The sequence below is a fragment of the Chelonia mydas genome, chromosome 3, assembly GCF_015237465.2.
Source record: "Chelonia mydas isolate rCheMyd1 chromosome 3, rCheMyd1.pri.v2, whole genome shotgun sequence".
NCBI classification, from domain to species: Eukaryota; Metazoa; Chordata; order Testudines; family Cheloniidae; genus Chelonia; species Chelonia mydas.
The window spans coordinates 87,324,563-87,351,438 of record NC_057851.1 but is presented as its reverse complement, the minus strand read 5'-3'; the positions used below and the strand labels follow the sequence as shown (position 1 = coordinate 87,351,438).

The window sequence follows — 26,876 nt, the reverse complement described above, 5'->3', positions numbered from 1 at the left end:
CTTTCCCTGAACAAGTGGCGCCCCTAGTCTGAGACCCACTGCTCTACAACACACCTTTCAAGATCCAAGGGTCCTATAAATGTGTATCATGATCTGTGTACCTCATCCAGAGCATCAAATGCCCCAGCACCGCCTCTGCAGGTAACACCAAACAAGCACTAAGCTCTCAAATGAACTCACACTGAAAAATGATAAAAGACAAAAACAACCTGTTACACATAGGCAAATACTTTTCACGAAGAGATCACTCACCTACCATTCCAATACGGGGTATGTTCAGATAGTTACAACCCAGTGTAATTGATGCTAATATCAAGTTGTATTTTAAATATCTGACAACAAAATATGTACGTTTTAGTGAAATTTATATAGGTATTGCAGTAAAAAATTACCAAAGGAAATAGTAGTAAATGTAGTGGACCCTAACCTTTTACTGTTCTACCTTTCTGCTATGATTTTTTTCATTATGTGTAAGTAATCATAAAGTGCCTTCATCTTGAAGTGATTCTCTAAAATAATAGCAATCAGAGTTGAGCAAATTACAGCCCATATCTGTGCTCTGGGTCTCGGAAAAGATAATTATATATTTTCTCTGCATTCAGATTGAGCATTGTACAGTAATTTGAGTTTTCATAATTGTTTTAATCATGAGGAATGGAGAAATACGGGATAATAAGATACTCTTTTAAGTTTTAAAAATGGAGCAGCCTCATATTAAATAAATCTCTTTCGTACTAAATAATGTAGATCTCCTCATATCTGGAAAACTCAGTCTTTTTGCTGAATTCTCTGCATAAAGTTGCACATTTAGGCACCAATCCTGCAAGATGCTCCACAAGTGAGGACCCTTGCATGGGCCCTTTTGGTTTCATTAGGGCTTTGCATGATGAGCAATCCTTTTGTGTTGAGCAGTTTTCAGGATAAGGGCCTGTGGTCTTAAAGGAACACTGTCAACTTGAAGTCTAGTCACTTTTTTTAAAAGTAGTTTCAGGTACAACACTTGTCCGTGAGTCCCCCTGTAAGAAGTTGTTTTACAATGCTATTTCTCTCTCCTGCTGGGTGAAAGATCCGTATGAACAGCAGTCGAAACTGACAACATGCCCAAGCGTAGGAAACAGTGACACTAAGTATACACGGAATGCTGTCAAATGTCCAAAGTAAATAAACTGAGAAAAATATTTGTGTTTAATGTTTCAGTAAAGTTTAGGTGTCACTTATAACAGTAGTGGGGGGGGGGTGATTTTTATTTTTATTTTTTAATTCCATATGTTTGGTGCCCATTATATGCTTAGGTGTTTTCTAGACAGACAGACATACCCTGAATCAAGAAATTCACAATCTAAGGACAGACAGAGGTTAGGGGAATGACATACCTTTAAAGTTCTTTTTACTCAATGGACAGACAAGTTATTTTTAATTTTATGCTGTTGCTGTTTTTATTAACAGGCTTGTGTAAGCCATAGACACCAATAGGCACATTTACGATATTTTGGAAGAGCCATTGAGGACGTTTACCCCAAATCCAATCTTAATTGACTGTGAATGAAAATGGTATCACTACCAACAGTTTCTTTTGCTGTAAGAATATGTAGAACTCTATACATAATTTTCAGCTGTTGGTAATTTTCTTTCAAGAGAAATAAGTGATCTATGTGAGGCTGGCACTTGTGGATCAGTTTGGACATGCAATCTTTCTGTCTGATTTCAAGTCCAGGCTCTCTCTCTTCCTGTTCTCCCAATTTCCCACACTTAGGGCTGGTCTACACTAAGTTATACTACTTCGGTTATGTAACTGAAGTCGACGTAACTTAGGACTTAGTGTGGTGTCTATGGACCGACTCCCATTGAGATAGCTTCCACCTTTCGGGAAGGTGGAGTACAGATGTTGACAGGAGAGCATTCTCCCATCAGCTTAGCGTGTCTTCACCAGTCCTGCTAAAACGACACTGCTGCATCAATTGCAGCAGTGCCAATTTAACCAGTAATGTAGACATGGCCTTATCCATGTTGACTTCAACTTCCATTTTGATGATCTGTTTGACCCCTTAGCTACGTGTTTCCTTTCCTTTGAACCTTCATTTGACCTGCAGTCCTGGTTCAACTCTCCCACTCACCAAAAGAGCTGTGCGCTTGACTTAGTTTTCATTAAGCACTGGGCTCTCTCTCTCTCTCTCTTCCAAATTTCCCCTCTGCCCCCTTCCCTGGATCACCCTCAGTATCCGTTTCTTCCTTTCCTGCTCTTGCACAGTGGAGCAACTTTGATGGAAATCCCATGACCAATCTGACTTCTTCCACTACCGATTTGTTCTCTTCTCCTTCAGGTTTGCCATCTTTCTTGCTAAACAGCTTGAGTTCTCAGACTTATTGAATCACATACCTGCAACCCCATCTGCCTTTCTGCCACCTTTGACTCACTCCTTAAACTCTTCCCTCCCCCTTCCTCCGCAAGATCTTGCCTGTTTCATCCAAGAGAAAATTTGACAAAATATGATATGACACTCTCCCTCCCGTCAACTTGCCTTCCCTTCCTACAACTCTTGCCTCCTTCCCCTCATCATAGAGACAGAATTTTCTTATCTGCTCTCTTCCTCTAACCTTTCTACTTGCCCCATCACATCCCATCTCATGATCTCCTCTCCCTTACTCCTCAGCTTAACCTCTGCTTGTCTCTGGCTCTTTCCCCTTACAATACAAATATGCTGTAGTTTCTCCCACCCTTGAGCACACTTTCTTTTCCAACTACTACCAAATTTCCCTTCTCCCTTTATCACTATGCTTATTGAGCTTGTAGTCTACAATCTTTCTGGGGTCTCTCTTTGTCAGTTCCATCCTAGACCCTATCCAGTCCAGCTCTGCCTCTTGCATACCACTGTATCCACACTCAACAAAATCTCTAATACTACAGCTCAAAACTAGTACTCTGTCCTCATCCTTCTTGACCTGTTAGCTGCCTCTGACACAGATGACTATGTTCTTCTTGAAATCTTGTCCTCTCTTGGCTTCTGTGGCTCTGTCCTCTTCTGGTTCTCGTCTTACCTCTCTAATTGCTCCTTCAGTATGTCCGTGGGAGAATCCTCCTTATCCACTCACTAACTTTTTGTAGGGTTTGACAAGGTTCTGTACTTGGACCCTTCTCTTCTCCCTCTACACCTTATCTCTGGGTAATCTCATCTGCAAACACAAATTCACTACCATCTCTATGCTACTACTTAACTATGTTTGTCTCTACCCCAGACTGTCTCCTTATGACCAAGCTAAAATTGTGGCCTGTCTCTCTGACATCTCCTCATGGATGTCTCCCCTTCAGCTCAAGCTCAACATGACTAAAACAGAGATGCTAATCTCCACCCACCCTGCTACCTCTTCTCTTGAGCACTCTGGACTACATCAACAACCTGCCTGTCATTCAGGCCCATAATCTGGGTGTCATCTTTGAGTTGGACCTCTGTCTAAGTCCTCACATCCAGGCTATATCTAAACCTTGCCAATTCTTTCTGCATAACATCTTTAAGATCCGACCTTTTGTATCAATGAACACAGTTAAAACTCTTTCCAAAGTTCTCACCCTCTCTTGTCTCAATTACTGCAAAATCCTTTTCTCTGGTCTTGACCAATACAATCTTGCCCCACTCATCCATTGCAAATATCATTTTCTTAGGCCATTGCTTTGACCGTGTTACTTTCCTCTTTGCATCCCTCCACTGGCTCCCCTTCTCTATTGCATCAAACATAAGCTGCTTGTACTCACTTTCAAAGCCCTTCACAGTCAATCCCCACCCTACCTATCATCTTTCATTAGGTATTGAGTTGTTGACATCTACCTCTGATTGGCCCATGATGCCAGCCTCCATCACCCACTTATTACATTTTCAAACAAGCACTGTGTGCTTTCTTGCATACTGCACCACAAGCTTGGGAAGTGCTCCCCATAAACATCCTCAAAGTTCCCTTGCCATGATGCCTACAAAAAACTGGACAACAGTTAGGCAGTGGTCTGTACACCAGCAGTCCTGTCACCCTGACCAATATTGTCTCCTTGTTTCCTTGTATTTCCCCATCTGCCTAAATCCATCTGTTGTCTCTTGTCTTCTACTTAGATTGTAAACTCCTTGGGGCAGGGACTGTACTTTAGTTCTGTGTTTGTCGAGTGCTAGCACAGTAGGGTCCCAATGTATGGCTACGGCTCCTGTGTACTATGGCAATATAAATAACAAATAGTAGTAAAATAGTGTGTAGCATATTACTAACATTGGAAATTAAACTCCAAATAATTTCCAAAGCTAGGCAGGTCTTAACCCTAGCAAGGCATTACAACCAGTTTTTTTCAGAGATATTATCACATAGATATCGTCACCCATGTGCGTTTGGCATATATTTTAAAGGCCTTGTTTGACTGTCTCTTAAATTTACCACACATTTGATAGCATACAGATAATTTGATGATAAGACTTAATTTGTTAATGAAGTGGTAACTAATTTTATTTTTAATTTTTTTTTTTAAATTGATGACTATATTACATAATGTTTTGTCTAGACGTCTTTAGTATTGGTGGTGTTTAGGGGAGAGATTTTCAAAGGCACAAATAGAAATTAGGTGCCTGGCTTCTACTTACTTTCATAGAATCATAGAATATCAGGGTTGGGAGGGACCTCAGAAGGTCATCTAGTCCAACCCCCTGCTTAAATCAGGATTAATCCCCAGTTTTTGCCCCAGATCCGTAAATGGCCCCTCAAGGATTGAACTCACAACCCTGGGTTTAGCAGGCCCATGCTCAAACCACTGAGCTATCCCTGCCCCCTCCGCCCCATAGAGTTGAGCACATAATTGCCATTTATGCCTTTTGAAACCTTCCTCTATGTCTTTTATTTAAAGGAAAAGAATCCTATGATGTAAGGAAAGTTAATCCCGATGGAAGACAATTTTATGGCTCTTTTGTAAGAGTCTTTATAATAAAGGAACTATAGCTTCAATACCACAATACTTTCTAGAGGGAGTAATGCATTATGTAATGCTGCAGTTATTGCATGTTTACTTGCAGAAATGTTAAATTAGCACTGTTCCTGAAATAACTTAAGTAAAAACAACCAATTTTTTTCTTTTTCTTTCTTTTTTTTTTTTTTTAGGAGAGAGAGCTTGAAGCCAACAAGAAAGAAAAGGTGAAAGAAGCTCAACTTGAAGCCGAGGTGAAGTTACTGAGGAAGGAAAACGAGGCACTGCGTCGACACATAGCTGTGCTTCAGGCAGAGGTTTATGGGGCAAGACTGGCAGCCAAATACTTAGATAAAGAACTAGCTGGAAGGTTTGTACAAGTAATTTCAGGTCCACACCATGATAATTTTGCTATTTTGGGCAGTTACCATCTTTTTGTTCTGTTCATACAGTGCCTAGTACAATAGGGTCCATGAGTTGGAATCCTAGGGCTACAATAATACAAATAATAAAAAATAATTGTATATGAGAGTCAGAATTATGGAAGGATTAGGATATGTTTAACCTTAGGTCCTCTGTTCCTCCTGCTATTGAAAATAAACCAGACTTTCACTATGTCCATTGCTAACTATAACCAGCAGCTTGGAAGCATCTTTTAGGAATATGCATACTTCTGCCTCAGCCTTGAGCTGACTATTTCAGGTCAGGTTCCTGCCCCATGTAAGAAAAGCAAATGTCTGTTCTTCAGGGAGAGATAAAAGAACCCCTTCCATCTCTCCCCATAGAATAAAAATTTGTTTTCCTTAGCTCCATGAATGTCCTAAGGTGACTACCTCAATAATAGCCTAATTCCAAAGGTATGTTTAAAGAACCAGTATTTATTCCAAAATAAAAAGGGAAATTAAATGTAAAATCACAGCTTATTTATATTGTGGTAAATGTAAAGGCTCCACTCGGGGACAGGACCCCATTTTGTTTACCTCTGTGTAAGCATATAGAAAGACACTGTCCCTAGTTCAAAGAGCTTAAAATCTAAAAAGACAAAAATCCAGTGAAAGGTGTGGGAAGGGGATTGAACAGATGATCAGTAGTGAGAGTGATGATAGGGACACGTTGTTAGTTCCTTTTATCTTTCAAAATGTTTAAAACTATCCCTAACTGCCCCTATACAAAGCAATCGTTAGTTCTTTTTTTTGCATTTTATTTTTTACCCCTTGTCTATTTTTTATTTTCCCAGTTCTTTGATTTTAAAAGGATATTAAATTATCCTCTGGCCAGAGTACCCCTCTGGTATGATTTCACCCACTGTCCATCCACTGAGACAGTACTCCAAGGCTGCCTTCCGAAACAATTTGGGCCTCTTGGATTGCAGGGGACCCCAGGCAGTTTCTTTCTCTGCCGTTACTACATTTCCAGCTGTTGCCAGACAATGTTTCTTGCCCAATACCCACGGAAATGGTTGGAGGTTTCTATCCCAAATGGTTGCCTCCAGTGGGGGTTTGGGCCTCTGAGGCAGGGTCCAGAGTTGGAGGGGTTGAGGGAAAGAGAGGATTTCACTAGACAGGGAAAATCTTGCAGTTGATTTAAGCAAAACCCCTCACCTTACAAGCCATATGCACCTGCTTCAAGGAGCTGTGCTGTATACTGTAAGGTAGGTATGTACAGCAATCTACAGTCCTGAAACTTTCAGTGAGTGCTGTGTGTGTACATGCTCAGCACTGTTGCAGTTGTGCTGGTTCAAGCACATGGGTGCAAGTTACAACACTGCAGTTCACTAAAGCAGATAAATTGAGAGTATTGGAATACCTCAATTTTCAGTTGTGATGTATTGTACACACTTTTTTTTTTCTTCCTCATTTTGTAGGGTCCAGCAGATTCAGTTACTAGGTCGAGATATGAAGGGTCCTGCTCATGATAAACTTTGGAACCAGCTAGAAGCAGAAATACACCTGCATCGTCACAAAACTGTTATTAGAGCATGTCGGGGTCGTAATGACCTGAAACGACCAATGCAAGCACCACCAGGGCATGTAAGATGAACTCTGATATTTCTTATCTTAATGAGCCTGCCTTCCCATATTTTCTCCACCAGTCCTTCACAGCTTTTATAATATGTATAATCCTCCCTTCTTCTTCGAGTGATTGCTCATGTGTATTCCACAGTAGGTGTGCGTGCTCGCCAAGTGCAGCGGTGCTGGAAGTTTTTCCCTTAGCAGTACCTGTATGGGGGGAGCACCGCCTCTATATCGTGTTATAAGGGGAGCTGCGCACTCCCCCCACCTTCAGTTCCTTCTTGCCGCCAGTGAAGGTGTGTTTGAACTTCTTGCTCCAGCTCTGCTACAGCCTTTCCAGTTGATCTTAGTGGTACCTTTAGCTAGTGTTAGTAGCTCGTAGAAAGTAGTTTTCAGTTGTTAGAGTGGGCTCAGGGCATGCCCCGTGCCCAAGGCTTCAAGTTGTGCGACTCCTGTCGCCATTCCATGCCAGGGAGTGATCCGCATGCCGAGTGTCTCCGCTGCTTGGGCGAAACTCAGGTGAGTGAACGCTGCAAGATCTGCCAGTCCTTCAAGCCGCGAACTAAGAAGGAGAGGGACATCAGGCATTGCGCTCTCCTTATGGAATCAGCGCTGGTCCCAATTCTGGCGCGCCGAGCAGACTTGGCGCCTGGCACCGCATCATTGGTGCGCAGCAAAGCCCCCTCCACCAGCCGGCCCCGCTCCCCCTCCAAGAAGCAGGGGAAGGGCTCCACCTCGCAGCGGCGCTGAGAGAAGGAAAGGGGAGAGGCTGGTCCCCTGTTGGGCAGCCCTCGGTCCCTGTCCCATCCCCCCCCTCCCCGGGCCCAAAACCTCCGACTCATGCTGAGCGGATGCTCTAAAGGCCACATGAGACATTCTGAGCTTGCCGGTACCCTGTGGGTGCTCGTCAGACCTCCCCGGCATGGCACAGCTTCCACTCCGAGGACCACTCCCTGCCTTGTTCGACATGCAGTGACCAGTCAACTTGCAGCTCGTTTCTGCCACCCTCGACACCAGCCAGACTACCCGGTTTGACACCATCCAGGCAGGAGTCTTTCCACGCCGTGCGGTAGCGGGCACAGGCACCGAGACAAGTGAGTATCGGAGCAGCACTTCCAGCGGGCCCTCAACATGGACACGGCCTCTCTATCCCGCAGGAAGATTTCAAGGTGCATCAAGACCTGCTAAAGTGGGTGGCGTCCAGCCTCTAGCTGCAGGCTGAGGAGATGGAGGGCCCGTCCAACTCCCTCTTTAATGTACGGTCTTCCTCGATGCCGGGCCGCGTGGCTCTTCCCCTCCACCAAGGAGTAGCCAACATCTCCAACACCTTGTGGCAAACTCCCGCCTCCTTGGCCCCAATTTCCAAGAAGGTTGAGAGGAAGTACTTCGTGCCGGCCAAGAACCACGAGTACCTCTATTCTCACCCAGCACCTAACTCTCTGGTGGTGGAATCGGTGAACCACCGGGAGCGACAGGGCCAGCCCGCACCCACCCCCCAAGAACAAAGATGCCAGGAGACTGGACTCCTTTGGTAGGAAATTTTATTCCTCATCAAGTTTCAAGCTCAGGGTGGCCAATCATCAGGCCTTGCTGAGCCGATATGACTTTAACCTATGGGAGTCCCTGCCAAAGTTCGAACCACTCCTCCCGGAGCGGGACAGAAAGGACTTTAAGGCTCTAGTGGACGAGGGGGCGATGGTGGCTAAAGCGGCCCTTCAGGCAACGTCAGACGCGGCCGATACAGCAGCTTGCTTGATGGGTTCCGCGATCTCTATGCACAGGGCTTCGTGGCTCCTCCTGTCCAGGCTATCGGCGGAGGCCCAGTCCCTCATGCAGGACCTGCCGTTCGATGAGAAAGCCCTGTTTTCAGAGCAGATGGATGTCAGGCTGCATGGGATGAAGGACTCCCGTACCACTTCGCAGACCTTGGGCCTCTATGTCCCTCCGGCTAAGGACAAGGCCAAACCGCAAACGTCAGCTCAACCTGCGCGGAGCAGATATGAGCCCCTGTACAAGAGGCCAAGAGACCAAAAGCGCTGGCCTCAGCAACAGTCCCGCTCTGCCCCACAGCCCGGGCCCTCTAAGGGCAAGAGGCAGGGAAAGAGGCAGTTTTGACTATTTGCAGGGAGGCACCAGGGCAGTTGCCAGGGAAAACCCCGTATTAATAAAGTTTGTGTTCTGCAACCAATTGTCTGTCTTCCAGGTGGCATGGTCCCGTATAACATCAGACCAATGGGTCTTCCAAACCATTTCCAAGGGCTACACGTTGCAGTTCAGTTCACCCCTGCCCTACCACCCCCCGTCCCTGGTGGGCCCAGGGGACCCGAAGCATGCCCACCTCCTAGGGCAGGAGGTGGAGCGACTACTACACCTGGGGGCCGTGGAAAGAGTACCAGTAGAATTCCGGTGCAGGGGCTTCTATGCCCGATATTTCCTGATCCCAAAGGTGAAAGGGGGTCTCAGGCCCATCCTGGACCTGCGGGATGTCAACCGGTCACTCCAAGTTCCGCATGGTGTCCCTGGCCTCTATTATCCCCTCCCTGGACCTGGGAGATTGGTAAGCGGCCTTGGATCTTCAGGACGCGTATTTCCACATCCATATTTTCGAGGGGCACAGGCGCTTCCTCCATTTCCTGGTGGGGCTAGACCACTACCAGTTTACGGTCCTCCCATTTGGCCTATCCACAGTGCCCAGGGTTTTCATGAAGTGCATGGTGGTGGTAGCGGCCCACCTGAGATGGGAGAGCATGCAGATCTTTCCATACTTGGACGATTGGCTTCTCAAGGGCAACTCTTGGTCTCAGGTAAGGGCCCATGTGGAACTGCTCCTGTCCACATGCGCCGATCTCGGCCTAGTGGTGAACAAGACCAAATCAACGTTAGTTCCGGTGCAGCGCATAGAGTTCACAGGGGCACTACTGGACTCCGTAAGGGCCACAGCCTCTCTCCCACTGAGCAGGTTCGAGACCCTCAAAGATCTCATCGCCTCGGTCACGGCCTTTCCGGTGATAACGACAAGAGCGTGCCTTCAGATCCTGGGGCACATTGCGACATGCACGTATGTGATCCGCTATGCCAGGCTCTGAATGAGGCCTCTCCAGCTCTGGCTAGCCTCCCAGTTCTCCCAGGCCCGGGACGGGCTGGACAAGGTTCTCACGGTACCGTCCCTGGTAGTTGCCTCCCTACAATGGTGGTCTTACCCGAGCAACATGCTGCAAGGGGTTCTTTTTCGGGAAGTGACTCCATCATAAGACCTGGTGTCCAATGCATGGGACTTGGGCTGGGAAGTTCACACAGGGAACATGCAAATCCAAGGGATGTGGTCAACCTCAGACCTGTCCCTCCATATAAATGTCAGGGAGCTCAGGGCGAGTGTTGTTTTCAATATGCACCTTTGCCGCAAGGTGGTCAGACAGCACCGCTGCAATGTACTACATCAACAGGCAAGGTGGGACATGTTCCTCGGCCCTCTGCCGGGAAGCCCATAGCCTGTGGGAGTTCTGTATAGCCCACGATATCTCCCTGAGGGCTTTCCACCTACCAGGCATCCGCAGTACACAAGCCGATCGCCTCAGCAGGTTTTTCTCCCCCCAGTACAAGTGATTGCTCCACTCAGAGGTCACTCACCGGCTCTTCCGAGAGTGGGCGGTTCCCCATGTAGACCTGTTCGCAACCCGCCAGAACCGGTGTTACCCCCGGTTCTGCTCTGGAGAGGGGTGCGATCTCGGATGCCTTCCTCCTGCAGTGGTCGGGTCAGCTTTTCTGTGCTTTCCCACCATTTCCTCACATCGGCAAAATGCTGCAAAAAGTAAAAAAAGGACAAAGCATGTATCCTTATCGCCCCAGCATGGGCCGCCAACACTGGTATGGGACCCTTCTGGACCTATTGGCGGCCCCTCCGAGGAGGTTCCTGCTTCACCCGGACCTCCTCTCCCAGGACGGGGGCTGCCTCCTCCATCTCAGTCTGGCCGCTCTCCACCTGACAGCGTGGCTGCTCAGTGGCTAGACGAGGAGGAGAGGAGGTGTTCAGAGGAAGTCAGGTGGGTCCTCATAGAGAGTAGGAAGCCGTCCACACGCCGGATGTACCTGGCGAAGTGGTCCGGATTTTCCAAGTGGGAGGAGGGGCAGGGAGTCTCCCCATCGTTGGCACCGCTCCAACTTATCCTCGACTACCTCCTGTCCCTTAGGACCCAAGGGCTGGCACCCACCTCTGTCAGGGTACACTTGGCGACCATATCAGCCTTCCACCCGCCAGTACAAGGGCACTCGGTCTTCTCCCATACTGCGACCACCCGCTTCCTGAGAGGCCTTGACTGCTCATTCCCGTATGCCAGATCCCCTGTACCGCAATGGGACCTAAACCTGGTGTTGTCCCGCCTCACGGGACCTCCCTTTGAACCCCTGGCCACGTGTTCCTCGTCTCACCTCTCATGGAAGGTAGCCTTCCATGTAGCAATCACGTCGGCCCGACGTGTCTCAGAGCTCAGGGCCTTGACCTCGGAAGCCCCATATACAGTCTTCCATAGGGATAAAGTCCAGCTTCGCCCACTTCTGGCATTCCTCCCAAAGGTGGTCTCCGCCATCCATATGGAACAGGACATCTTTCTTCCCGTGCTCTGTCCCAAGCCCCATTCCTCCAACGAGGAACACCGCCTTCACACGCTCGATGTGTGTAGGGCGCTGGCTTTCTGTCTGGATCGGACCAAGCCATTGGGGAAATCCTTGCAACTTTTTGTTGCGTCGGCCAAGCGTGTGAAGGGGCAACCAATTTCCACCCAGCGCCTTTCTCTCTGGATCACCTCGTGCATACACGCATGCTATGATCTTGCAGGGGTTCCCCCGCCTCCGATCGTTTAGGGCACACTCAACGAGGGCTCAGGCCTCGTCAGCTGCATGTGTAGCCCATGTCCCAATCCAAGACATCTGTAGGGCTGCCACTTGCCAGTTGACATGTTTACTTCGCATTATGCGATCGTCTCCCAAGCTAGGGATGACGCCGGGTTCGGCAGGGCGGTACTGCGTCCTGGGAACTCATGAACTCCTACCCACCTCCAACAGATATAGCTTGGAATCACCTACTGTGGAATACACATGAGCAATCACTCGAAGAAGAAAAGACAGTTACCTGTTCCGTAACTGGTGTTCTTCGAGATGTGTTGCTCATGTCTATTCCACATCCCGCCCTCCTTCCCCTCTGTTGGAGTTGTCCAGCAAGAAGGAACCGAGGGTAGGGGGAGTACGCAGCTCCCCTTATAGCGCAAAATAGAGGCGCCACTCCAGGGGTTGCAGCGGTGCTCCCCCCGTACAGGTACTGCTAAGGGAAAAACTTCCAGTACCGATGCACATGGTGAGCACGCACACCAACTATGGAATAGACATAGTCAACACATCTCGAAGAACACCAGTTACGGAACAGGTAACTGTCTTTTTTCATGCTTGTTCTGATGTAGTTTGTATTCCCTTGTATGTGGTGATATAATCTTGAATCATTATGGTGTTACATATATTACAGTGGATAAAAGTGTGGTTCTATCTTGTGCACCTGCAGCTTCCATTGATTTCCCTGGCAGTGATGGGTGCTCAGCCCTTCTGAAAACCAGACTACTTCTGTTTAGGTGCCAACTTATGGATTTAGGAGTCTAACTTCAGGCACATAGGTTTCAAAATGTTGGGCTTAATCATGTTGATTGTCAAAACCATCTTTATTAGGGGCTGTGAAGCTATTAAAAATATTAATCGTGCGATTAATAATAGAATACCGTTTATTTAAATATTTTTGGTTGTTTTCTACATTTTCAAATATATTGATTTCAATTACAACACAATACAAAGTGTACAATGCTCACTTTTTATATGCTTTTTATTACAAATATTTGCACTGTAAAAATGATAAAAGAAATAGTATTTTTCAGTTCACCTCATACAAATACTGTAGTGCAATCTCTTTATCAAGAAAGTGAAATTTACAAATGTAGAATTATGTACAAAAAATAACTGCATTCAAAAATGTAACACTGTAAAACTTTAGAGCCTACAAGTCCACTCAGTCCTACTTCAGCCAATCGCTCAGGCAAACAAGTTTGTTTACATTTGCAGGAGATAATGCTGCCCGATTCTTGTTTACATCACCTGAAAGTGAGAACAGGCAGTCTCATGGCACTGTTGTAGCTGGCATCACAAGATATTTACATGCCAGATGCGCTAAAGATTCATATGTCCCTTCCTGCTTCAACTGCCATTCAAGAGGACATGCTGATGACGGGTTCTGCTCGATAATAATCCAAAGCAGTGCGGACTGACACATGTTCATTTTCATCGTCTGAATCAGATGCCAACAGCTGAAGTACGCTAACCCCACTCTAAGTACATTGCCTTTTTAAGTAGATTAGCAAGTTGAGACAGCAGCTGCTGCCAGCAAGCTCCCTCTGTCCTGAGCCCTGTCATGTCCCCCCTGCTCTGTGGAGTTAAGGTACAGAAGTGCGGGGGAGACAGGGATGGACACACCCTGACATTAGCATCCCTCTTCCCCCAATCTCTCCACAGCAAGCAGGAGGCTCCTGGAAGCAGCTCCAAGGCAGAAGGGAGGAGCAGCACATGGCAGTGGGGGGAGGGACAGCTGAACTACCCGGCAATTGATAGCCTGATGGGGAGCTGCTACACAGGGAACTTAGGGGAGCAGGGCGCTGATAGGGGGACTGCCAGTCCACCCTGGTTCCAAGCCCCCACCAGCTAGCTCCCACGGGCTGCTCTTTCTGCAAGCAGTGGACAAAGCAGGCGGCTGCCAAACAAGTGTTATAAGGGAGCATTGTGCAACTTTAAACAAGCATGTTCTCTAATTGATCAGCAACGAAACAACATTAACCGGGACGACTTTAAGTGAGGAGTTACTGGAAAGTTACAGCAGTTGTGATGTGCCGAGGTTCATGGCTCTTGTCCTCTTCCTTTCCCCGGGAGGTCCAGAGTACCACTGAGGATCTCCCCTTCGATGGTGACAAACTATTTGCCTCCACTACGAATGACGTACTCCACTCCATGAAGGACTCCAGGGCAACTCTCTGGTCTCTAGGAAATCAAACCCCTATGACCAGAAGGCAACAGTATAGATACCAGCCTTACCAGCGACCATGCTACCCCCCAAACACCCAGCAATTCCATAGATCTCACGAGCAACAGCAGCAACTCCAGAGACCCAGATACCAACGCCGCCGTCCCAACTCTTCGGCAGCGTCTCAACCCCATCCAACCAACAAGCAAATATGAAGCCTTGGTCAAGGGTGTGGAAAACAATATTCCTACTTCAGCGCTTACACCGCCTGCCCCTATTTTTGGTCACCACCTACGCCCATTCTCCCATCAATGGCGAAATATTACCACCGACAAGTGGGCTTTAGACGTCGTCACAGTTAGCTATTCCATCCCTTTCCTCTCCCCGCTTCCCACACACCCACCCTCCCCGTCCCTCTTCAGGGACCCCTCTCACAAGCAACTGCTCCTCCAAGAGATACATGATCTCCTTCAATTGGGGGCAGTGGAAATCGTGCCCGAACAACACAGAGGGAAGTATTTCTATTCCCATTACTTCTTAACAGAAAAGAAAACGGGGGGATGGCAACCAATCCTTGACCTCAGGCGGCAAAACAAATTTATCAAAAAGCAAAAGTTCAAAATGGTTACCCTCACCACCATAATCCCAGCGCCGGAGCAGGGCGATTGGTTTTCAGCCCTCGACCTACAGGACGCCTATTTTCATGTGACTATTCACCCAGCCCACAGACGTTTTCTTCATTTTACCCTCAGTTCGACACATTTTCAATGCAGAGTGTTGCCCTTTGGCCTATCTACCGCCCTACCGCCCAAACTCCTAGCTGGGGTCACTGCCCACCTCAGGAAACGGGGTTATAATATTTCCTTACCTCGACGATTGTCTCCTCAAAGCCTCAATGCTTGACGAAGCTCTTCGATCCACACAGCTTACCGTCGCTTGCTTCCTTTCCCTTGGCCTACAAATACACAAAAACAAGTCCACCTTATCTTCTACCCAACAACTGGAGTTCATAGGAGCACACCTCGATTCCCAAACAGGAATAGCGTCTCTCCTGCTCAATTGTTTCAACACCATAAAACTCCTGGTTACAAAACTTTGTGCAACTATTAGGCCACATGGCCTCGTGTATTTTTGTGGTCAAAATGCACACCTATACATGAGGTGCTTCCAAGCTTGATTGCCCACGGTTTACAGACCGAATGTACACCCTCTATACAAGCCTCTAACCCTACCCTTCAGAGTCAAAGACTCCCTCTGATGGTGGACAGTTCCTTCCAACCTCTGCTCAGGAGTCCCTTTTCTCCAGGATGCTCCATCACTCATAATGACTACCGATGCATCCCTCACAGGATGGGGAGCACACATGTCCCACCACACAGCCCAGAGGCAATGGTCTTCCACCGAAGCCTCCCCACACATAAACATCTTAGAACTGCGAACCATACGCAATGCCTGCCGTCACTTCCTCCCATTCATTTGGAACCATTTTGGATAATGACAGACAACACTGCATGCATGTTCTATCTCAACAGGCCGGGAGGGGCTCGATCTCACTCGCTTTGCACAGAAGCCATGAAACTCTGGAACTGGTGCCTCGCGAACAACATCCAGATATCAGCCGCCTATCCTCGCGGGGCCCTGAATACCACCGCAGATGAATTAAGCAGACATTTTCCCTGGGATCATGAATGGGAGCTAAACAACATGATCATATGTAATATATTCCATGTTCGGGGCTATCCAACCCTGGACCTCTTCGCGACTGTGAAGAACAAGAAATGTCCTGAATTTTGCTCCAGAGTGGGGTTGGGCAAACATTCCCTAGGAGAATGTTCCTCATCTCATGGGCTCAACACTTAATGTATGCTTTTCCCCCAATACCGGTTTTCCACAGAGTTCTGACAAAGGTACGAACAGATTGTGCCACAGTAATTTTGATTGCCTTGTCGTGGCCCAGACAACCATAGTATCTGTTCCTCACCAGAATTCCACCGATTTCGTTGCCTCTCATTCTGAACCTCCTATCACAGCAACACGGCTGATTTCTTCGCCCCATCCTATCCATACTTCACCTCAAAGCTTGGTTCCTCCATGGTTCTCACAAAGAAAACTAGCATGCTCTGAACAGGTTCAAAGGGTACTCTTACGTAGCAGAACACAATCTACTTGCACCACATATCTCCAAAAGTGGAAACGATTCACACATTGGTGCTCGAACAACCAAATTCTTCCCACTTCTGCACCTCTTGTGGCCATACTTGATTACCTATTAGACCTTAAGCAATCTGGCCTCTTTTCAGCTCCATCAAAGTCCACTTAGCTGCTATTACAACTTTTCACGACAAGATGGACGGTACTTTTGTTTTTGCTCATCCAATCACCAAGCGCTTTCTGAAAGGGCTCCAATCCCTATACCCGGACATTAAACCTCCTATTCCTCAGTGAGACCTTCACTTTAGTATTAACATGTTTAATGCAACAACCTTTCGAATCCCTAGCCACTTGCTCCCTTTCTATGAAAACAGCATTCTTAGTGGCAGTCATCTCCTACAGACAAGCAGGGAGAAATAGCAGCTCTCATGGCGGACCCACCCTACACAATATTTTTTAATTTTAATTTTAAGGTTACCCTCTGATTGCACCACAAATTTCTTCCAAAGGTACATTCGTCATTCCACATCAACGGCCTGTACACCTACCAACCTTCTTTCCTAAACCGCATGCAAACTCCTTTGAATCCACAATGCATACATTGGATGTACACAGGGTTTTGACCTTTTATTTGGATAGAACCAGATCCTTTAGGAACACTTTCAGACTCTTTGTCTCCATTGCAGAATGATCCAAGGGGACACCTGTTTCCACCCAGAGACTTTCCAACTGGATCTCTGCTTGTATCCGTCTGTGCTATCAATTAAAGCAGTGGTTCTCAAACTAGGGGCGCTGCTTGTTCAGGGAAAGCCCCCAGTGGGCTGGGCCGGTTTGTTTACCTGCCACGTCCACAGGTTTGGCCGATCGCAGCTCCCACTGGCCGCGGTTCGCCATTCCAGGCCAATGGGGGCTGCAGAAAGTGGTGTGGGCCGAGGGATGTGCTGGCCACCCTTCCCGCAGCCCCCATTTGCCTGGAGTGGCGAACCGTGGCCAGTGGGAGCCGCGATCGGCTAAACCTGCGGATGCGGCAGGTAAACAAACCAGCCCAGCCCGCCGGGGGCTTTCCCTGAACAAGCAGCGCCCCTAGTTTGAGAACCACTGAATTAAAGGAGACAATTCCTCCAGCCTGCATCAGGACTCACTCCACTAGATCTGTAGCTACCTCCGTGGCTTTTCTACGCAGAGTTCCTCTGGCTGACCTCTTGAAAGCTGCCACTCGGTCCTCCGAATACACATTTGTTAAGCATTATACCCTTACTGATACACGATTGGGCAGAGCTGTATTATCTACCGCATTCCTACCAGATCTGAAGTCCCTACCTCCTTGAGATACACTACTTTTAAGTCATCTGGAGTGGAGAACCCACAAGGACCTTTCGAAGAAGGGGAGGTTACTCACCTTTGCAGTAACTGACGTTCTTTGAGATGAGTGTCCCTGTTGTTGCTCCACTACCCACCCTTCTCCCTTCTACTTCGGAGTTGGGGTAGCCTCCGTTGTAGAGAAGGAACTGAGGAGACCAGTCGCACACACGTACTGTTCAAGCACACTCACCGCGTGAGGCAGGCTCTGCGCATGTACAACTGGTACAAGTACTGCTGTCAAAATCTCCAAGTGAAGGTGCAGGGATGCACCAACACCTGGAGTGGAGCACCCACACGGACACTCATCTCGAAGAACGTCCATTACTGCACAAGTGAGAAACCTCCTCTTCTCACTTTTTGGTGACATTGTAAATAAGAAGTGGGCAGCATTATCTCCTGTAAATGTAAACAAACTTGTTTGTCTTAGCGATTGGCTGAATGACAAGTAGGACTGAGTGGACTTGTAGGCTCTAAAGTTTAGCATTGTAACAAAAAATATCTACATTTGTAAGTTGCACTTTCACGATAAAGAGATTGCAGAATAGTACTTGTATGAGGTGAACTGAAAAATACGGTTTCTTTTGTTTATCATTTTTACAGTGCAAATATTTGTAATAAAAAATAAAATATAAAGTGAGTAGTGTACGCTTTGTATTCTGTGTTGTAACTGAAATCAATATATTTGAAAATGTAGAAAAAACAGCCAAAATATTTAATAAATTTCAATTGGTATTCTGTTGTTTAACAATGCGATTAAAACTGCTATTAATTGCGATAGATTTTTTAAATTGTGATTAATTTTTTGAGTTAATCACGTGAGTTAACTGTGATTAATCAACAGCCCCATCTTTATAAAAAATCTGAATAACAAACTTAGAGTTCGGGGTGAACTCAAATTCATGGTCAAAATTTTCAAAAGCGGCTAGTGATTTTGGGTGCCCCAACTGGATACACCTTAAAGAATCCTGGTTTTTATAGAAAATGCTCATTGAAATAAAGCCTCTTAAAAGCATCTCAACTAAGTCACCTAAAACACTCATTACTTCTAAAAATATTGGGCCCTGTAGATTTTCTGTGCAGTTGCTTCTTTCTTTTTTTTTTATAATGTGTGATAGCAACAACAAATTTTACAAAATATAACAGAAAAAGAAATATCTTGATATATTCTGCTTTGGTGAGATTTTGAGATGGACTTTTGTTGTTGTTTCTTATATCCTGCTGGAAAAAATGATCAGAAATGCTTGGGATTGTATACTGAATGTATTAACTAGATCACTGTAATAATTAAGGGACGGTTTCATAAGTTTTTTAATTTCACCTGTTATCAAAATATAGTTTCTAATATTGAGTGGTAGACCCAACTAGCTTTCCAAATGTGACTTTTATGTGGTCTGCCTCTTCTTTCTGGGACTGAATTTTGTCTCATCCATCTCTTGCTACTACAGGAATGCTACCTCCAATCAGGAGTGTAAGATGAGTGTTCTCTCTTGTTTCCATCATCAATTCTTCTTCACAGTTTGTCTGGCAAAGAATATTCTACGTTTTGGTTGGCTTGTACTAATGTAACTTTGCTGCTGCTGTTTATACTCTCCTTCTGCATGTGAAAAAAACAGCCATAAAAGTACCTTTTAGTTCATATGTTTATATTTATTCTTTTTTGTGTTAAACTAGGAACCAGACTCCTTAAAGAAGAGTCAAGGCGTTGGTCCAATCAGAAAAGTTCTCCTTGTTAAAGAAGACCATGAAGGACTAGGCATTTCAATCACAGTAATAAATACTTAAACCTATTTTCCACCTTTTGTCCTCATTTACAGTTAACTTTTAGTTCATTGCTATAGCTGAGGGAGAATAGTTTAGGTGATACTGTAGCATGCAGTGATGCCAATTTTTGACATTTGGAAAGATTGGAGTATTACAAGTTAAGTAGTAATCTACTGGAAAAAACACTTAAATGGAACTGTTTTTATGCACTTTTGTCTATGAACAACAAAAAGTAGTTTGTACTATCACCGTTCGGGTATTATTCAGTGTAAGAATTGCTGTTGGAAATGTACAGAAATATTAACTTGAAATGTGAAGATGTTAAACGTAGCAGGATTATTTTTATAAAATATAAGGAACAATGAGTCTACTGCTTTTAATGCCATCATCATTAGGCTGCATGTATAAATTAATGCAAAACATTTTGAGTTCTAGAATGTGCAAGATAGCTGAAAAACTTCTGAAACTTCTAATTTTTTTTTAAACTTCTCACTTCAGAAACATGCATTTAAAAAACCCAATAATATTGAATTTCTGGGCCTAGGCTTTATATGCAGGTTAGTTAGTGGCAAATTCTGACAACCAATTAATATAATCTTGGCAAGCAAAGAGGAAAGTGAGGGTTTATAATAGAAATGCCTCAAAGAATCTTGGCATAGGCCAGCTTCTTCAAATTTTGGTGTCAACTTCATACATCCAAATAATAGTGGGCTGATTTTCAAAGGCTAACTTAGTGAGTGCAGCAGGTGCCCAGTATCTTTGAAAGTCAGGTCACTTCGATTTAGATATCTAACTTTTAATCAAGTGAGCTTGAAAATTCTGGCCATAGTGCCTATATTTTATTGCATCCTGCAAGTAGCTGTTAAGTAAGTGGCACAGTGTCTGATATATAAAAACATGTTTTTACTTTTACAATCTTGTTTCATCAATTTGTATATCTGATTTAAGTATTTTGTTTTCTGTTAATAATCAGAATTACCACCATTCACTCTTTGAGTATATAGCTCAGATTTGTTCACTTGTCTGGGGGAGGAGAGGGGAAATTAAAGGAATCATTAAATTCATTATTTTCACCAAAGGTATACTATCTAATTTTCTATTGTAAAAACTGAAACAAAAACTTAGAAGCTATCAGGACATTGCTTTCCTGCTAACAGACATTTAAATAAACCCATCTTTTTCTTTTTTGTGGTGATAGGGTGGGAAGGAGCACGGCGTTCCAATACTAATCTCTGAAATCCACCCTGGTCAACCTGCTGACCGATGTGGAGGTCTGCATGTTGGAGATGCCATTCTGGCAGTAAATGGAGTGAATCTGAGAGATGCCAAACATAAAGAAGCAGTAACTATTCTTTCCCAGCAGGTAATTTATATTATCTATCATTATGTGCTTATGTCTTCTTTTTTCTTACCTATTCGGTTGCTTGGCATTTTTAAATTTTCTTTCAACCCCAGCACTTGTGTTTAGATAGTGTTTCCTGCAGCTGTTGTTCACCTTAAGTTTTGATGCTCTTAGATATTGCTTTGATGCAGTTAGATAGGCTGGGTCAGTACTTAGATTGGAGCCTTCCATCTAAATGTGTAAAGAAGCATCATTGATTATTCTTCTCTCAGTCAGTACTAAACTGAAACCATATTTTGTCCGAAACCTGAAATATTTCTTTTATTGGAAATGTTGCCATGATGTCTCATGAAAATTGTAGGTTAGTCATCTCATGTCCCCGTTCTCTGTGGGCTGGACTACATCTCCCTTGATGCACCATGGCCTCCCTTGATGCACTTGCCTTTCCTCTCCAAATAATTAATAGATCTACTTAAATTCTTGGTAAACTCGTTCTTCACTAAAGCATAAGTTTTGCAAACTTGGGGATCATACACTATTATTCATGCATAGCAAAAATGTTTATTCACTACTTTAGTGCAGATTTCAATGCAATTTAAACTATAGAACTATGCACTTTGATGAGTATGTGGTTAATTCATATATTTTCCCAAAGCATTTCAGATAGTCAACAAAATATACTTGTTAGTAGTCTAGTTTAACCCTATCCATTTTGTGAAATAAGTAACATGATAATCTTTATTGTATTCTAGAGAGGGGAGATTGAATTTGAAGTGGTGTATGTTGCGCCGGAGGTAGACTCAGATGACGAAAATGTAGAATATGAAGATGAAAGTGGACATCGCTATCGCTTATATCTTGATGAATTGGAGGAAGGTGGAAATTCAGGTTCTAATAGGAAAAATGCAAGTGCAGATGTCAAACCATCAGAAGGTAAAACTTCTTTTGCCTAAATGTTAAAGGTTGAAACTTCATTATACAAACCTGTTTGAGTGGAATTAAGAATTTTTAATGAATTTCGTATGCCATCGTGCAGCCAGCTCACCTGGCTTTGTTAGGTCCCTCTGAAGTTCCCCATTCAGTCACCTTGGCTAGCCTAGATAAATTTGTATTATCTGCAGATTTTCACTTCCTCTTAACCATGTTCCCATGAGAAAATAGGCTATTCCTACTTTTTGTTTTCTGACTCTTGGCCAGTCCTAATACATTGCCAATTGGTTCTTCTTTTTCCGCTGTTTTGTAGATGTGTTCAAATATTTCTTCTAGATTAGAGAAGCATGATTTTCCTTTACAGAAGCAGTGCAGATTTTCCTATCATATTATGTTTATCTAGAAGTCTTTATAGTTCTTTTTTTTAGTTATTTCCAGTTTCTGAAGTAAAGCTCATTGGTTTAATTCCTCGGATCACCTCAGCACCTGTTAAAAAAGAATTATTTTTAATTTGCAGTGTTTGATAAGAAACCGAGTGTTGATGGACATGAAAATGGAGACCTAGGAAATTCAGTTCAAACTCCCTTAGAAGAGACTGCACCCAAACTAGCTGATTCTGCTGAGTCCTTGTCCTAAAGAAATCGACTGGCCTGATCGCTTCTTCAGGAAAGATTGATAATCAGTATAGACTGTTCCAAATTTTATATACCATAGTAGGTTGTAAAAGGACTATTAAAAATCAAAGGAAACCTGTATTACTGTTGCCTGGAAAAAATGGCGGTTACCTCAGGGCTTCTTTGTGAGCAATTCATAATGTGTAAAACTCTGTTCCTCTGTGACACACATTAGTTAACATATTGCATGTAAAATGGATTTTCCTTGAACTGTAAGCACCAAAGCATGTGGTTTCCAGAAGATAATCTTAATGCATTCAACTTTGGATCCTATTGATGTCCTTGAAGGGTGTAGAATGAAATTGTAGCCAGCTTTATTTTGTTCCTTTGTCACTGAGTAAAAGCAAAGAATGAACAGCACTTTGATCCAAACTAACCTTTAACTGTTAAAAAGGGGAGAAGTGAATATTTACCACTGCATCCCTGAATTTTCCATTTAGGTTTTTTGAACTGCAATTAAAAAAGGGGGTGAGGGGGAAGGGGACAGAAAAATGCCATGACTCAGATTTTCACACATTATAGCAAAAAGCAAATGTTTTAGTTTAAGAAAACAAAAGTGGAAAGAACAACTGTTGAGTATTGTAAATTCTGATCTCCCAATACACAATCATTTTACATGAGAGGAGATTTAATTTCTTTAAACAATTTGTCAATCAATGCTTCACTTAAAATATTCTCCAAAAGTATTTAAACAGACTACTGTTCTATTTGTTTTTTAAATGCAAAATTAGTGTAAAAATGGCTTAATACTTGTTCAGAATTATGTCTGCCCTTGTGCATTGTATCTGAGCATCATACAGTCAGTATTCGTTACTGAATGGAAACTGTTAGAACTGATATAAAGTAGTTTTATACATTGAGTTGTTCATCATGGGCTTGATCCTATGAGACGCTGAGTACTTTTGGGTGGATACTGAACATGCTCGATTCCCACTGAAATCATCTGTAAATCAAAGGGAGTTGAAGACACGCCATATCTTGCAGCAGGTGCTCAGGGCCATGAAGTATCTGGTCCTAAATGTGTTATAGTATGACAGTCCTGTTAACCTATTGCATTTTAATTGTTACTGTTTAAATTAAATACTGTTGCCTTCCAAGAGCAGTTATATCCTAAAATAGATAATTGATGTACATCTAAAGGCCCAAGGTATGTTTGGAAAACAGTAAAGTTAATGGTGCTTTTCTTGGCTAGTTTCTCATACTGTATCTATAGAAATTTTAGTGAAACACAATATGCTCCATACGCAAACTATAAAAAGTGTAATAGCTTTTATTAACCCAGGATAAAGCACGAAATGCCTGCTCTCCTGTTTACTGCTATGCAGACTGTTAAACTGTAATGTGAAAAGATGAGATTTTATATTTTGAGAGTGAAACTAATGTGAAATAACAGCTTTGCAAATGTTACTGTATTGATGTACATAAATAGAGAAAAAATCTCTAAGGCCTTTAGAGGAATATCAATTAATCTAATGTTTAATGTTCAAAACTTTTTATGTAGAACACAGTTACTTATCCCTCTTAGGAACACTATATATATATGTTTATAGAGATATCTTTAAAATGTATATACTTTAATTCAAAGATTTTGCTATTTATAAAACCTTTAACTGTTGCTCTTTTCATGAATTTTTGTGCATGGTTCCATTCATTCAAAAAGCTGTTTCATTTACAGACAGTTTTTTTTGTGGTAAAGCATATTAAAATACTCTATAATATTGCCTCTAAGCATATGTTGTTAATTAAAAAATAGAGCTGAATGCATAAGAAACATATCACCAGTTGCTTATGAAGGCATCTCTCTACGCATCTGAAGCTCCATGTATCATATGAATTGTTCAGGTGCATTTTAGCAGATGAATTCATTGCTGTAATGTTGCATCCAGACATTCATTGTGTCACATCTACTGTCATTCGGTGTACTCTGAATCTGAGTGTAGCATGGAGTATTTCTCTGTCAGAGAAGGGAGTTCAGTTTTCATTTTTCTGGAATTCCCTCTCTGTTTGAAGATGTTAGACATGTCTAGGGAAGCTGTGTAGGGATATTTATCTGTGGGAAAGAGAAAGTCCCTTCACCCCCTTGAAGCACCTAGAATCTTCCATTTCAAATACTTTTGGCCACGTCCAGTTTGAGGTTGGAAGGGTTGCTAAATTCGTTTTCCTTCCATCATCACTCTGTTTGCCTGCTGCTTTGATCATCCTGTAGGTGAGATCAGTAATAGAAGTGGGGTACTGGCTGGGAAGATGACCAGCACTGACAAATTAATGCCAAAATTTCCCCCCACGTCAGTTTTTCTGACCTTTGTTTGGGAAGCTCTGAGTCGGACAATGTTGCTAGGACTTTCTATGAAAGGATAGTGTAGTTGTACTCCATACTTCCTGCTATAACAATGCAGATTTATTGTTGCGATAGTGAAACTATTAGAAGTTCTTTTTTAAGGTGACAGTAGTTACCAAGTTAACAAGTTGCGATATCTAAATGCAATCTATAAATACATGTTACTCTGTTTTGCCAATAACTGGAACACTCAAACCCGCTGGTTCCCAGGGGTTGATTGAGTTTGACATGAAGAGTTTCCAAGGAAAGTAAGATTTTCATTTTTTATTTTAAAAAAAAGTATAGAACATTGTTTACTTGTATATATTTTACTTCCGCTAATAAAACAAAGCTCTTAAGAGAATAGAATGCAGCTTTGTGTGGATAATTCCTTGGCCATATTTTTAAAATCTTCAGTGGAATAGCTATCTCTTGGTTTTTTAAAGGTGAATGGAGTTTGAAGGGATGTGGGACCACTGCTTACTAAGAAACAAACTTGATGGCAGTAAATTAACTTGTGTCATAAATTGTTTCATATTTCCATGGTAGAATTGTATTTACTACAGTGGAGAGGGTTTGTATGTATCTCAAACTTACCACAGATGTGTTGATAATGGATATGGTGAGCAATATTCAGATGTTATTTATTGTATAATCTGCCCAAACACCCTTCCATCTTGGGTTGGTCTCATATCTGTGGAAGGTGTAACATTGTGCAACAATTGTATTATACCTAGTTAAGCTGAGTTTCATATTTTTTTATTAGCCTGTAAATAAAGATGGGATCTTATGCATTACAACAGTTTCTGTTCCTAATTTACAATTAACATTTCAGGTTTTCTTTGTTTTATAAATAAAACGTGAATAGGCAGCAAACACCATACGTGATCTGCTTCTGCTAAATTTATTGTTGTACTCTGTATTTGGATGTATCAAGCACAAAAGACATTGACAAAAATCAAACTCCTTAACGTAAACATTAAAGCTAATCCAATCTTGGTCAGTGAGATGTAACAGCAAATTAAAGAAAATAAAAAGGGAGATGGAGGTGTAGGAGATCTCTCAAAAATAATTAAATTTGGGAGCTGTTTCTTGTTGCAGTTTTTCTATATGGGGATGGGGGAACAATCTAACAAACACAAGGTGTTTGGGTTATAATGCTATAAACATCTCGTAGCCATCAGCCAAAAAGAGCTGCAAAGATCCAGACCATTGAAAACCAGTCAAAGGATTAAATCTTAGGGCACCATTGAAAACATAAGTATATCCTCCTCTTCTATTTGATATGGTAAAAGAATAATAGGTGTGGGGTGTGTGTGTGTGTGTGTGTTTGGTTTTTATACTATGGGGATACAGTAGGTGCCATCCTTTGGAACATTGGTAATTTCTAGTAATCACTTAAAATTAATTTGTATTAAAGCTTTTCAGTTCACATTTGAAGAGCCCCTAACTAATATTTGCTTTATTACAAAACAGTTCTATTATAAAAACAGTATTTTAAATTTCCTTTTACTTATCTTTGAGTTCAAGCTCTTCTGTTTCCCCTGTAAGAGCTGATATCCACAAGAACCTGAAACAGCATCTTTCTGTGTGCTCTACACCGCTTTAAGTTTTATTACTGTAATGTCTAAGAACCAATCAAAAATAGGGCCCCATTGTACCAAGCACTGCACAAACAGAAGTAAATAGTCTCTGTTCCAGAGAGCTTACAATCTAAATAAAGCGGATAGACACAGGATGGGCAAAGGGATAGAACACATCAGCAGAGTGAACAATGTGATGGCACAAAACATATTAGTTCCACGGGAGAAGCAGAGGAGAAGAGACCGAGGGAGCAAGAGGGTTGGATTGGCAAATAGCCAGTCAGCATATAGCAAAGAAAGTACAAACTGCAGAAAGTTGTCTGAAGGTCCCTGCTTTGGCTGCTTCTGCAGCTGCCCTCTCAGTTGGAGTCTTTGGCTGGTTCCTCCTTATAGTTGTGTCCCAAGCCCACATGGCAGGGGCAGATAGGAAGTATCACTTGGGTCCTAGTTTCTCTAGATTGGTGCGGGGGATCTCCCCTACATACTTCTGGGCCTCGGAGGTGCTGGGAGAAAGGGTGGCTCTAGCTGGACCCCATTTTACCCCGGCCCCCCGCAGTGCAGGAGTCCCTGCTTTGACTTCTGCAGCTGCTTCTACTGGCTGGAGTATTTGGCTTGTTCCTCTGCAATTTTTTCCTCAAGGCAGCATGGCAGTGGCGGTGAGGCACAATCTAGGTCCTACTTTCCTCTGGGAGGAGGGATGCATGGAGGATCAACTCTTGCAGAGAAAGCTGGACTGTAAGCTTGAAAAGATGATGTGATTTTCAAATAG

The 26,876-nt window shown here is 43.6% G+C and overlaps 1 protein-coding gene across 4 annotated transcripts in view; it reads left to right on the top strand.

Annotated features, from left to right (window-relative positions):
• GOPC (golgi associated PDZ and coiled-coil motif containing) overlaps nucleotides 1-25,321 on the top strand; it is a 53,694-nt gene extending 28,373 nt beyond the window's left edge. For all 4 annotated transcript variants that reach the window (XM_027819167.3, XM_043542844.1, XM_043542843.1 and 1 more), the window contains 6 exons: nucleotides 5,125-5,300; nucleotides 6,795-6,960; nucleotides 19,172-19,267; nucleotides 20,460-20,624; nucleotides 21,356-21,536; nucleotides 22,051-25,321. In XM_027819167.3, the coding sequence (XP_027674968.2) occupies nucleotides 5,125-5,300; nucleotides 6,795-6,960; nucleotides 19,172-19,267; nucleotides 20,460-20,624; nucleotides 21,356-21,536; nucleotides 22,051-22,169 (903 nt within the window). In that variant the 3' untranslated portion in view covers nucleotides 22,170-25,321. The remainder of the gene's footprint in view (nucleotides 1-5,124; nucleotides 5,301-6,794; nucleotides 6,961-19,171; nucleotides 19,268-20,459; nucleotides 20,625-21,355; nucleotides 21,537-22,050) is intronic.
• Nucleotides 25,322-26,876: the final 1,555 nt, after the last annotated feature.